Genomic DNA, 13,235 nt, shown 5'->3' with positions numbered 1-13,235 from the left:
CACACAATAATTATACATTAATCTTCCACAAACAACAATTATTTATGGTATAATTGTGGAATTTCAAGAGTCACATGATGGGCATTTAAACTTCCGTGATAGCGGTCTCCTCGAAATCATTCACAAAGTCAGACGCATCAAGGTGCGTTGTACCCTCAGAGTGTTCCGCAAAGTTTACTTCTTTTTCTTTCCCTTTGACGGACTCCTTATATCGAGCACAAAGGTGTGCAGGGGTACGACATAAACGAGACCAGTGTCCCTTAGTACCGCATCTGAAACAAGCTTCTTCTCGCTTCTGGGAGGTATTTCCTTGGTGTTCTTTGCCCTTAGGGGTTTGTTCAGAGCGGACCCACTGGAATGACTTCCTATCTTTTGGATTGTACTTTCGTCGTCGTCCACGGTAGTTTTGACGACCGCGACCGCGAGCCCGAAAGGTATTATTTTCCCTTAGTGGTTTCTTCGCATCTAATGCGTTTGCTTCAGGAAACGGTTTAGAACCAGTTGGACGGGTCATGTGGTTCTTGATCAGAAGCTCGTTGTTCTTTTCTGCTATGAGAAGAGCTACAATCAATTCCGAAAATTTGGTATATCCCCGCAACCTGTATTGTTGTTGCAGGGTGATATGGCTTTTGTGGAATGTGGTGTATGTCTTTTCAAGCATTTGAGATTCGGTGATCGTCTCACCACAGTATCTCAATTTGGCCACAATTCCTAACACAGCAGAATTGTAATTCATCACTTTGTCGAAATCTTGGAATCTCAGACTCTGCCATTCATCCCGAGCAAGTGGAAGTGTTATGTCTTTCTGATGATCAAAACGATCTTTCAGAAACTTCAATAGCTCTTTAGGGTCTCTCATGTTGGCATAGTCATAAATAATACTTTCATCAAGGTGTCTTCTAAGGAAGATCACCGATTTAGCCTTTTCTTGAGGCGTTGAAGGATTATTCTCTTTAACGGTCTGGGATAGACCAAGAGATTCAAGATGAAGTTCAACATTTGTAACCCATGAAATGTAGTTGGTACCAGTGATGTCTAACGCTGGAAATTGGAGCTTCTCTACGTTTTCCATTTGTATTTCGAATCGCAGAGTGATCGTGCTGATAACGTGTTATAAAAAAAACTGGAATTTTATTGTATCGCAGGAATTTAATTAAGAGCGAAATTTTATACCCGTATGAATAATAAGACTGATATATAGAGAGAGAGTTTCTTATTAGGTAGAAGAGAAGAGGTTGAGGTATGATTTATAAACGATCGAATCGATCGTTCATATAGAAGTTAAAAAGTAGGATTTACTATACAAATAGTGCAGCGGACCCCCACATCTTTTTATTTTCAACGATTGCGGTGGCTGCTTTCGTAACAGCTATATCATTATTAATACTAATTTTTAATATGTTGTTGGAATCCTTAATGCGTCGAAATAAAAGTTTCAACTACACACCTTTATGACTAGCAAACCTATAACAATATAAAATTCGATGGGATAGTTTTCATTGGAATTTCATGCAAGAAACTCCAAATGTGCATGTAGATGTAGGGCTCATGGTTAGCATGCCGAACAGAGAGGTCATCGACTTAAAAAAAGGGAAGTTAACAGTCAAAACTCAGAAACATTGACCATACATGTCACTCATAGTACTTATGAGTTATGAGTACTTGCTTTTTTCAGAAACCTCTCTCTTTCGTCACATTGAACTAACGGATACAAAAAAAAAATACATCCAGAAAAAACTTCTCCAAGAGAGTGAATTTCAAAGGAGGAACAAGTCAAGTTGATCATCACTGGTCTCATGATAGAAATCAGATTGATATAGATTATATGGCTCAACTAATGAGTAGTCATCAAAAGCAGCGACGAAGCCAGGGGTATACGTAGGAGTGAAGTCACACGTTAAAAACTCATCAAACGAAGTCGTACTGATCAGATTCTCATCGATCTCCATGGAACAACCAGTCACTTCCTTGCTGCCTATCATCATCTCGTCTTCTTCGACGGCTTGTCTTGGTTCCGACATGATGACGTTCTTGATCCTATCGAGTTCATGTTTTCTGGACGAGATTCCAGCAGCAAGCTTGTTAAGTAGACGTGCAGAGCTTGTGGAGGAAAAAGAGGAAGAAGTAGCAGAAGAGGACGAAGATGGAGTCGGTGTTAGAGACGCCGTCGTTGAGGAGGAAGTGGCTTTGGCGACGGTGACGACTGGCTTATGGGTCATGGGATCGATGCCGCTTCTAACGAGTCTTTTCTTTAGACATGAGTTCCAATGGTTTTTTATGTCATTGTCTGATCGGTTTGGCATTTGCTTTGCTATTGCTGCCCACCTGATGTAATTATATGCATAATCATTACTTTAATAATGTATCTATAATAGTATATTACACAATTCTTGTTTTCTTTTTTAAAACTAAGGGCAACATTACTCGTAGGATGAAGAGAGAACGAGAAAGAGAATCCCTTGTTTTGTTTTTTTTTTTTATTCTGGTCGCTGGAGAGTAAGTGACAACCATTAATTAATGACTTTTTCTTTTTCTTTCTTTCTCAGTTTTCACCCCTCTCCTCTAAAGAATGCTTTAAGGGACTACCAGTAATGGTGTCCTAAAAGACAAGGTAGTTCGGTTGGTTTGGATTTAATCACACATTAAATTACCTGTTTCCAAGAAGAGAATGAAATTTGATGATATCTTCTTGCTCCTGAGGAGTGAACTTGCCTCTTTTAATTCCAGGCCTCAAATAATTCAGCCACCTTAATCTACAACTCTTTCCACATCTCTGCAGACCTTTTTCCATTTATGAAAAAAAATATATCACAAAAATTAGGTGAAATTTTTACTTTAATATAGTGGCAAAGCAAATAAGTTAAAGAAGAAATATATTGAACCTCATGTGAACCTTTTTCCATCAGACAAAGAGGAGAAAACATGATCACATAAACTTTCTGATTCTGGGTAAAATTAGGATATAAATATATTTTAATTTCCATACCTTTACACTTTAGAGAACTGAATATAGTAATAAAATCATGATTAAAAAGTAATCAGGAAAATCCTTGGCTTTAATGGGTTTACATATTCCATTATGATCATATCATCATATCAATAGAATCTGGTTGAAGGTTCTACAAAATATAATAATCGCATAGATCATTGATTACATAAGCTAATTATATGTTTCCAGAAATCGATTTTAAAAATATGTATACATATGGATTTTTGTTAAATACTTCAGACAATGGAATATACTGTACATGATTGAGAAAAGTTAGAACCAACAAAAAAAATAAAAATCAAAACATGCTCAAAACAAGATCCTTGGTCCTACAGAAACTGGAGTCTATAGATCTTAGCTTTGAGAGAGACACAAACAAAATGTATGCATATATAGAGCGTAAGTATAGATTTATACCGGCTCTCTTAGGCAGGGTACGCCAGTCCCCGAGACCGTATTCGTTGATGTAAGCCACGAGCATCCGGTCTTCCTCCACCGTCCACTCTCCTTTCTTCACCCCATCGTCGTCAAACCACGTCGTCCTCCCCATTTTATCTCCGGTGAACCAGTCAGATCTCACCACGTATCACTTCACTCTGGTCACGATGATGATGATGAGTTGATGACCAAACAAGTGAATTATTGATTACTGTAACTATTTGTTTATTTTTTTAGATATGAGTTTACTAAGAGGACTTTCAATTATTTATGTGAAGCTCTCACACACTCTCACTTAATATACAAGTAGAATGGACTTTTTCCGAGTGAGGAACAGAGATGTCTATGGGTGTGTATATATAGTCATTTCCTTCTTCTTTCTTGCTTTTGGTCTTTCTTTAATTTATTTTCAACCGTTGGATTTGTCTTTAATGTGTATCTTGATGCTGATATACCTTTCATTGTTTTAGTTAATATAATTTTTCGGTATATGTAAACATGATTTTTCCAAGAGGTTAAGTCACACATATAGGCTATAACGTGTTCACATCACATTTCTACAAATGATTATTTTTAATACTAACACTGTAAAACTTAAAAGGATAATTTTTTTTTGAAGCTAAAATATTTTCTTTTGATCAAACTTAAAGAGAAATTCTTTTTTTTTCTTGTTTATCAGAACTTGAGAAATAGTATTTTTTCGTAATACTTGAAATAGTTTCTATATTCCTTTTGTTACGTATTTTGAGCAAAAGTGGCTTTTACTCGTCCTCCAACTATTCCATAGCTTGATAAGATTTTGAATATCTGACTTACATGGATGGATCTAAGATCATGATTAACCCGGATTCTTAGAGTGGGTTTCTAACTTCCCCTAAGAACTCCACTCTAAGAACCCGGGTTAATCATGTTCTAAGATTTTGTAAGTTCTAAATATTTTGTTAAAAACTTAAATAAATAACATCTTTTTCATTATTTTGAGGCATATTTATATATAATTTTGGAAAAAATGGAACTTAAGATCAATGTTTATTGGACTGTGCTGACTCACTATACAGACTAATATAAATCTTGTTTCGGATGATACTGAAGAATACAGTTTAAACCAGGTGTAGTTTAGTACCATAGTTTAGACTATAGTTTAACATTACATATAGTTTGGTGTGAACGAATCACTCTAGCGCCAAACACTTATTTGATACTGTAGCTTCTCAAATTGAAAACAGCATAATAATAGTTATGTCTAGTTAGTCTTTCTTTTGTGAGCTACGCAGTACGTGGAGTCTACATTTTAAATAACTTTGACTCTTCTTTTCCAGCAACTAAATTTATTACATTTACCAATTGCCTAAGAACACCATTATCTCTAAAACCCATTTAAGGGTTTCTAATTTTTTTTTTTGTCTGATTAAAAAAAAAATTAAAAAACGCATCAATCGCAGGCCGCCACGTGTCGGTAGGACCCGCAAACACTACAAAAAACCCACCACAAAGGTTTTTTATTTCATGACTTTGAAGACTGGTTTTTATGGTTTGGTGGAACCACACATTGTTTTTTTTGAAAGAAATCTATTTTTAGAAACCCAATAATGGTGTTTAAAGGGCAACATTATCGGGCATAAAATTTGGTCTTTAAGCGGAAGGGATCCACAAAAACACCAAAACCGAGAGGGAGAAGTCGTTAAATAAAAGGCATTTTGGCTTGGTCCTTGTACTGTTCGCGGATCCCACTGACACGTGACGATCCGCGATTGGTTCGTTTCTATTTTTTTTATTTTTTTTTTAATCGGAAAAAAAAAAAGAAAAAAAAAATTAAAAGCCTTTACCGATAATGTTGCCTAAGGTTGATTACTATGTTGCAATTTTAAAATGCATAATATGGAAGAAAATATCAAGAACGGAGAATGGTCCCTCCACTGCCAAAGGACATTGTCCATCTGTCGAGTATTCACTTGTGAATTACATCTTGTTGCTTTGGTTTTGTAATGACGTGGTTCGTAGCTTTCATTTTTTCATATACACACTATCTTATCTTTAGTTTTATAATTATCAACGATTTTCGGAATAATAAACAAAATATATATGCTGTTATATTGAAAATTCTGTTTATTCTATGCCTGTAATTGTTTTTTTTTTTGAAAAACATATGCCTGTAATTGTTGCCCGAGCTGTTTCAGACAAAAACCAATAACGTTACGTACTGAAAGCGATGACTTGTTCTTTTGTGAAATGTACAGTGAGAAAACTATCACGTAAATTTACATTCGTTCACTTTTATACGCGACTTTTAGATGGTTTGACATTATGTATGTGTGAGCATATTATGTGTACTCGATGTGTATTGTATTTGTATGCAATGGCATCCGTAAGGTAGGTATTGTATGGAGTATGGACACTGTGGAGTTCATGTTGTCGAAACGATACTGTTTATGGATTTTGTAAAATATATCATCAGCGAACCGACTGTAGGTTACAAAAGTCAAGGCCGTGTGTGTATGTATTATTTTATGACTTTTCTCTGTATCTTGGAGTCCTGTGTGTTTGGACCACGTTTAAAATTTATTTTCGTATTCTTAAAGTAGTATGAGGTGCTTAATTGTCGAGAAAATTATATTATGTGGCATCACTATGGGCATCACTGTTTGTTGTTCTTATCTGATGTGATTGGGTTGCTCACTTCACGATTGTGTGGTCTACACACACTCTACTACTATGTAGCCTTGCAGCTCATGGATTTCTATTCGCCAAGATATTTCACGTTAGGGTCATAGAGATGAATGGCTCTAGCACAATGTCGTTGCGTCCCTGGCGTTTTTTTGTCGGTTAATTCTTAAATTCATACTTGTGATCTTTGAAATCAAATGTAACATTTTGGGATATCTATATATATGTATGTGTGTGTATAGTCAGGTATGATACATGAATTTGCGAGTGGCTTAACTACGTTGGATACCGTTAGATTCAGGTTTATCATGGACTTCCAACTTAAAACTAATTGGTGATTAATGGATTGATCCTAACCCTTTATATATTACTTAATATCCCATAGAATTTTCGATGCGAGATATAATATCCCTAATACTCTTTCTCGAGATGATGGCTCTTATCGGCCAGAAACCTTGAAACTTTAAGACAGTTATACTCGGTCGAGCGAGTCAATTACGACATTTTATACCCGGTCGGATATGGTTATATTAATTAGGGGTTTAGGGTATTTAGAATCTGAGCTTTGATACCATGTTAGATTCGAGTTTATTATGACTTCCAACTTAAATACGATTTAATATTGGCATCTAAATAGCAAATTAGCAAGGCTACTTAACTTTAACAGTATTTAGAAATTAATATCACTTTAGTTGTTCGCATCCCACTAGCAATTATTTTGGATTTCGGTTTGAAACAAAATAAAGGAAAATAAAAAGTGAAAGGGGTAAAAGAGAAAAAAAAAACAAAGACAAATGTTATTACTCTAACTAAACCTATATATTGAATATTAATGTGCATTTTGAAATATAAAAACTGATACCTCATTTTATTGGTGCGTTTTTAACTGAATTCAGAATAATCTGAAATTTAGAAAAATCCTACTGCCAATAACAATAAAAAACATGGATCTAAAATCATTGAGAGCGTTAAAATCGCAATAAATAATGCGATTGATTTCTGTTAGACAAGAATGACAGACTACATTCAAGTCCGCGCAATCTCTCGTTCACTTAAGAAAAGGATAAAAATAATCTTGTTGTTGCAAACTCCACACGAACGTCAGACGAGTTAAAAAAAATCTATCTTTTTTGTTTTTTTTAAACGACATGCATGTTGTTTCCAATTTTCACGTGCTTAAGTAACATGTTTCCGAATAGGTCACGCGCTTTGAAAAAAAAAAACACAGATGGATTCGTTTAAATTCTTGTTATAACGATCTAGGTTTGAAAATTCTTACATAGCGTCAACATCTCTTAAATAATAAATCTGACGTCAAGAACCTTCGAGGAAAGAAGCAGTCATCACGGTGTAAACGCGCAAGGATCGCCGATAACTTATTACATTTCAGGCTTCACTTTACTTCGACTTTGTTGTTTCCTATAATCTGACAATGGATTCAATGGAATATTAAAGTGGCTGGGTCCGATTAAATGCTCAAACAAGGTCGTACTTTTTTTAAAAAAAATCTTACTTTATATTGATACGAATAAAGCAGTATATGTTCACTATGAATTATAGACAAACCCGTTGATTTTATAATGTTCCTCATAATATTTAACTGAGACATTATAGTTCTATTTTTCAGCTGATGATTAGTTTCATAGGCAGATATACGTTGTAGTAGATCTGACCATAGTTTTTAGTGACTGTGAAATTCTAGTCCGTACATTCGTACGTCTCGGAATACAAGATTCAAATCGTATAATTTAACTATTGTTTGGAAAGTATATATTTTAACAGGATTTGAGTTGATGACTGCTAAACCTTTGTTTAATTAATCTAAACATTTTAACTTTTTTTTTGTTATTGGATTTTTGTAAAAGATAGTAGATAATATTTCAGTATTTCACATTTCTTCATAGTAGACACGATAACGTTATCCACATTCTAGCTTCTAACACCAGTACACCACCACGTACTGACGACGTACATGTCGTCAAAAAAAAAGAAATACCGCCACGTACATATCTATAATAATAAACTTGGTACGTGTTGAATTCGCTTCCAACTACAATTTTACTTATATTTCGTTTCTGTAGATGGTTAAAATGATACATGCTTGACCATACTATATAGATATTGAAAACAAGTTTGAGCTTCCATCAAAAATCTCTTATCCCAGAAGAAACCAATTATTAGAAGAAAAATGGAGTGGAAGCACCATAGCCAAGTGGTTAAAGTTTAAAAGCTTCTACATCCAGGTTTGGGGTTCGAATTTCAGACTATGTAATTTTTTGCAGATTACAGGAAATTCAGGTTTCAAGTCCCGGAGAGAACAATTTATTAATGCAGACTACAGAAAAAATGTTTACAAAGAATGTTCAACATGGTGCAAGTAAATCTGGTCAGAAAAGAATGTCATAATAAATCAGTGTTATAAAAAAAAATATATACGGAAAGACATTAACAATCTTCAGTGCAAAAATAGACTAGACTTTCTTACCTCTTTGGTCTTTATTTTCTAAGCATGGCGTGTAATTATTATGTCTTTCCATTTTAGTTCCCAAATCGTCTACCATTGTTCCTTGTGTTGTATCAACGTGTGACACGAAAATGATATATCCGTACGTGTACCAGTAGAACTTATACATCAGAAACCATGATTAACCCCAATTTTTTAATTAGAATTTTTATTTAAGAAAAACTAAAAAATCGTCTATTAATTAAGAGATATAAAAATCGTCTTTTAACCAAAAAATGTAAAAAAAAAACAAACAAAAAAATGTCAAATCATGAATTAAAAACTCCGACTAAAAGATCGGAATTAATCATGCCCTTGATACAAGGTATATGCTACTGGATTTTAAGAAATGAACCTTTTTATGTGTGTGGTGAATGGCGATCTTTGATAACTCCTAAGTCAAAAGCATGTAAATTTTGTTTCCGCAGAAATCTATGAAACCACGAGCGGATTAATTGATTTTTTTTTTACAACAAGCGGATTAAATTTTTTTTTTTTTACAACAACCGGATTAATTGATAGATGGAAGGAATACAACAATTTTATATACCATTGAATAAGGAATTAGATTTCTGAACACTCTTGTCGACATAGATTTAGACTTGATTTACTTCCTATAAACTAATATATAGCTGCTTAGTTTTGTTGATTTTTTTTTTTTTTTTTTTGACAGCGCTTAGTTTTGTTGATTTATTTTAAAGAAATAGTATTTAGGAATTAGGACATCTGCAATGGTTAACATTTTTTAAAAAAAAATTAGAGAAATTCAAAATAATTTTGTGTTTTGTCATTGGTAACGATTTATCTTTTTTTTGGAATTTGATCTTTGCTGGTTTAGGGTCGTTTTTCTTTAGATGGATTTCAGTTGCTGTTTCTCAATTTTTTTAATGGTAATTTTTTGTTTGAGTAAATTGTTTTTCCCTGTCATAGGGCTTCTTTACCGGGAAACAATTGTTTGGCCGGTCTAGTTTCCGGGGTATCACTTATCACCGCTGGCACTGTATTTCACATCCGCATCCCACCTCCTCTGTATTTGTGAAGAATCAATATATCTAGTGTTTTGAAAAAAAAGTTTTACAAATTAAAAACATAACTATGTGACAGATGTGCACCAAGACAATTTGTGTATTTTTAATCATCAAGTATTACCCATAATTTAGAATTATTATACGATTTGACAATATCATTATCATCTAATAACTTGTAGCAGGGTCCGATATCGTATCTATGTATAGTTAAAATTCATTGAATTTTCTCTATAAAAACAAACAATTTTTTTTTTTCAAAAACACACTCATACACATATATAGTCATCTTCCTCATTATAGCTTTATTAGCTTTTTGTTCGTCGTAAATTATGTGGAAGTGGAACCATAAATTATTGTTATAAGTCATATGACTTCTAAATTACAAAATAATTTTTATTATTAAAATTTATTCTAGCATGTTTATAACTTTCTAAATGTCAGTAGGGAGATTTATTGGATTAGGGGTTTTAGAAGATTAGAGGTATTTCAGATTTGGTGCAATTTTGATGGTCATTTTGTTAGAATTTTGAAGATTTTGGTGGAAAAATTAAAGATATTTGAAAAAAATAAAAATAAAAATATTTATTAGCTTTTTTTTACCTTTGTTTCTATTGAAAAAGAGAGATGATGACATTGAAAAATTAAGTAGTTAGTGAAATTTATGAGGAGTTAGAAGTGGTTTGATTTTTTTTCTTTCTATTTTTGTTATTTAAGTATTTCAAATATAAAGATAGACCAAAAGGACAGACAAATTAACATGGAATGTTTCACTATCTACAAACTTTTTAATATAAAAAAAGAGTCAGTCCAATAATAAAATTAGTACGACGAATTTAGATGGTAATCTATACCAATAAAGCTGCTTTTTTTTCACTCCTTGGGGGAAAAAATACACGTGGCATTGTCTTTTCAATGGGCCTTCCGTATTTTTGATTTTGTTTGTTCCTTCAATTTTGAAAGCCCATTAGTTATCGTCTAGAGTTTGCTAGAGACTCCAATGCAGTGGTGGACGCTACGACTCTTCCTTTTGCTCTCCTTTAGTCCACATTAATCTGTGGTTACTCCACCTCGCCTCATTCAATACGACCCCTAGATCGACCTATTTTTGCTTACCCCTTCTACAGAAGTGAGATTCACAGCTCCAGAGAGAAGAGAAATCATTGTCTGTTGAATTTCCTGAGATTACGATGGCTCTTTCCAACATCTGCGCTTTGTTGTTTTGAAGTTACACTGAATCTCTGGTCTGCTTCTTTAGTTTTGATTTTTGTAATTTTCCTGGTCATTTGCAGCTTGCCAGGTGAAGGAAAAGACGCAGGATCAGGGTCGTCGAAAGTTGTTCATGCCCAAAAGATTGAACCAGTTACTCTCTCCGAGCTTAACCAGTTTGTTATCTCGAAAGCCTCCCACAAGATATTCAGACTGATATTATCTCACGTGTCGCTAAAAGCTCCCGGAAAGAAGTCCGCAGAATCATGGAGGCGAGTCCAAGACTGGCAATAGCGGCAGCACAGCCCCAGGTCTACAAAAACATCAACCTACGACCACTCACCATTCATCCCCTCGCTTCATTGAGAAGGTACAAAGATCTCATGGACCTTTGCCTCGCCGCAGGAAACTTAGAGGCTCATTGTATCCGTGGAATCCAGGAGTACTTCCACAAAAACAATACCACGGTGGGACTGTCCCATCTCAAAATCGCAGCTCAAGATTCGTATGACAACGGAATCTACCTTTACGGAATGATTATGTTATCCAGGGCTGAAGAGGAAGAAGGAAAAGCAATGATGGAGAAGCTGGGTTGGAGACAGAACACGGGCCGCGCAGACAGGTGCTGGAAAAACATAAAGCGTTCCCTGCATGGAATTAACGTAACCACCCTAGACACTTACCTTACTGCATACGCAACGACAAGGGCAATGATCAACTATCACCGTGACGACATCAACGTCCGCTGTGCAACGTGCTTTTACTATAAGCAGATAACGAAATTTGTTTTCGTTTTTTAATTATATTATGCAGTTCAATGTTTTGATTTCCCTTCTCGAGTCCATGAACCTAATAAAATTAATCCATTTTCTATCTCGGATGAAAAAACAAATTAACAAGCAGAGAAAAAGTACTCAGTCAATAAGTTTACTATCTAAACGGCAGATAACGGATACCCATTCAGTGGAAACGTAACCGTCATCACATTCTAAATATACAGATACCCCATCACTATTCGTCACGTTCAATAAACACTAATAAAACTTCACATTGAACATTGACCACAAAAAAACGACAAATAAACTTTCAAAAATTTACATAATTAAAATATTCGCAACTAAATATAAAAAAAAATTACGCAGACTCACATTGAAACAAAAACATATGACGGTAGGCAATTCACCTAAATAAAACCTCAAAAAAGTATACATTATAAATTACATTTTTTAAATTGAAAATCCGGCGCGTAAACCCGGCGCACCGCTAGTGTTTCATAAAGTCGTAGCGAAGTTTGTCGTTGTCTCTGCCACGTACTCACTGCCTATCTCTCTTCTGTAAGACACATCACATGATGTACTTCACCCGAACTCTGTCGTCACTCCACACTAACTATGCTCAAGTCTTTCTTTAGAGACCCGAATACTCATTTTAGGATCCGGCCCGGCTTCTCCACCTGCCTTCTAACTCTAAGTCTTACCCTATGAAGCGTGCAAAGAAGAACTCGAATGCAGCAGGTTACTTAGTGATCAACTCAGATACTCAGACCGGGTCTAGCGAAGTGGATGCAATATGAGACCAAGTTTGAGAATGATGAAAACGATGGGTCTACTTCTGGAGGTTATTATGGTTGCTTCGGTTATGTTTTCTCTGTCGGTGGTACTCAGAGACCCACCTTATAATGGTGTTGTGGAGACTGATGCAGCTTCTCAGCTCAGATGAATATTTCTCCAAAAATGGTTTATTTTGTTATATGATGTTTTACTTTTTATTGTTTTCTGTCCTGTAAAGTTGCATTAGTAAACACTCTTTCGTGTGTTTCTTGGTTTCAGCCATTGAATCAGATGACGGCGGGAATCTTCTCCCTGGTTTCGATAAAGAATCATATGCTTAAGCAGGTATGAGGCGAGTCTTCATAGACGGTGTGGACCATTCACTAGTTCCTATAACGTAACACTGAACAAGCTCAAAGGCGGGAGACAGGTCTGATGCTGAGCCTAGCTTCAGCTTTTCTTTATGCTCTCTTAACAAACACTTGACCCTGACCAGCGCGGATATGAATTTTCAGTTTTTAATTATTTATTTTATTAAATGATGTATTTGTAATATTCGTTCATATTATATTCATTAAGTAAATATTTTTTTTTGCATCTTAAACTATCTATTTTTTTTTACGAATGTGTGGTATCATATAAAAAATATAAAAAAATGAGTATAGAATTAATTAGATAATTTTAAAAACATAAATTTTTCTTTCGTGTGCGATATCATATAAATAATGATCCGTCCAGTTAACAAAAATCATGATTATTTTATGTGTAATTTTTTTTATTTTGACAATTTCCTTAAAACTATATTAAATTTTACATATTTTAATTAGAATATTTTTAATATCTTTACCTTTTTATTT

The 13,235-nt window shown here is 34.5% G+C and overlaps 2 protein-coding genes across 2 annotated transcripts; both read right to left on the bottom strand.

Annotated features, from left to right (window-relative positions):
• Positions 1–85: 85 nt before the first annotated feature.
• Positions 86–1,072, bottom strand: LOC106298145. The gene has a single exon (XM_013734226.1). The coding sequence runs from the start codon at positions 1,070–1,072 to the stop codon at positions 86–88; it is 987 nt and encodes a 328-aa protein (XP_013589680.1).
• Positions 1,073–1,480: 408 nt separating this feature from the next.
• On the bottom strand, positions 1,481–3,767 carry LOC106300819 (myb-related protein 308-like). The gene is made up of 3 exons (XM_013737052.1): positions 3,407–3,767; positions 2,652–2,781; positions 1,481–2,325 (listed from the first exon to the last, which is right to left on the bottom strand). The coding sequence occupies exons 1-3, from the start codon at positions 3,537–3,539 to the stop codon at positions 1,758–1,760; spliced, it is 831 nt and encodes a 276-aa protein (XP_013592506.1). The 5' UTR covers positions 3,540–3,767; the 3' UTR covers positions 1,481–1,757.
• Between the last annotated feature and the right edge of the window lie 9,468 nt (positions 3,768–13,235).

Source organism: Brassica oleracea, chromosome C6 (assembly GCF_000695525.1).
Source record: "Brassica oleracea var. oleracea cultivar TO1000 chromosome C6, BOL, whole genome shotgun sequence".
Classification (NCBI taxonomy): domain Eukaryota; kingdom Viridiplantae; phylum Streptophyta; class Magnoliopsida; order Brassicales; family Brassicaceae; genus Brassica; species Brassica oleracea.
Note: the sequence above shows the minus strand (reverse complement) of the source record. Positions and strands in the feature narration are given on the sequence as shown.

Excerpts from the sequence above, each read along its gene's own strand:
- LOC106298145 (XM_013734226.1), bottom strand. The coding sequence starts at position 1,072 with ATGGAAAACGTAGAGAAGCTCCAATTTCCAGCGTTAGACATCACTGGT.
- LOC106300819 (XM_013737052.1), bottom strand. The coding sequence starts at position 3,539 with ATGGGGAGGACGACGTGGTTTGACGACGATGGGGTGAAGAAAGGAGAG. Across the intron at positions 2,782-3,406 it reads TACCCTGCCTAAGAGAGCCG|GTCTGCAGAGATGTGGAAAG; the intron begins GTATAAATCTAT and ends AAATGGAAAAAG. Across the intron at positions 2,326-2,651 it reads CATTCTCTTCTTGGAAACAG|GTGGGCAGCAATAGCAAAGC; the intron begins GTAATTTAATGT and ends TAATTACATCAG.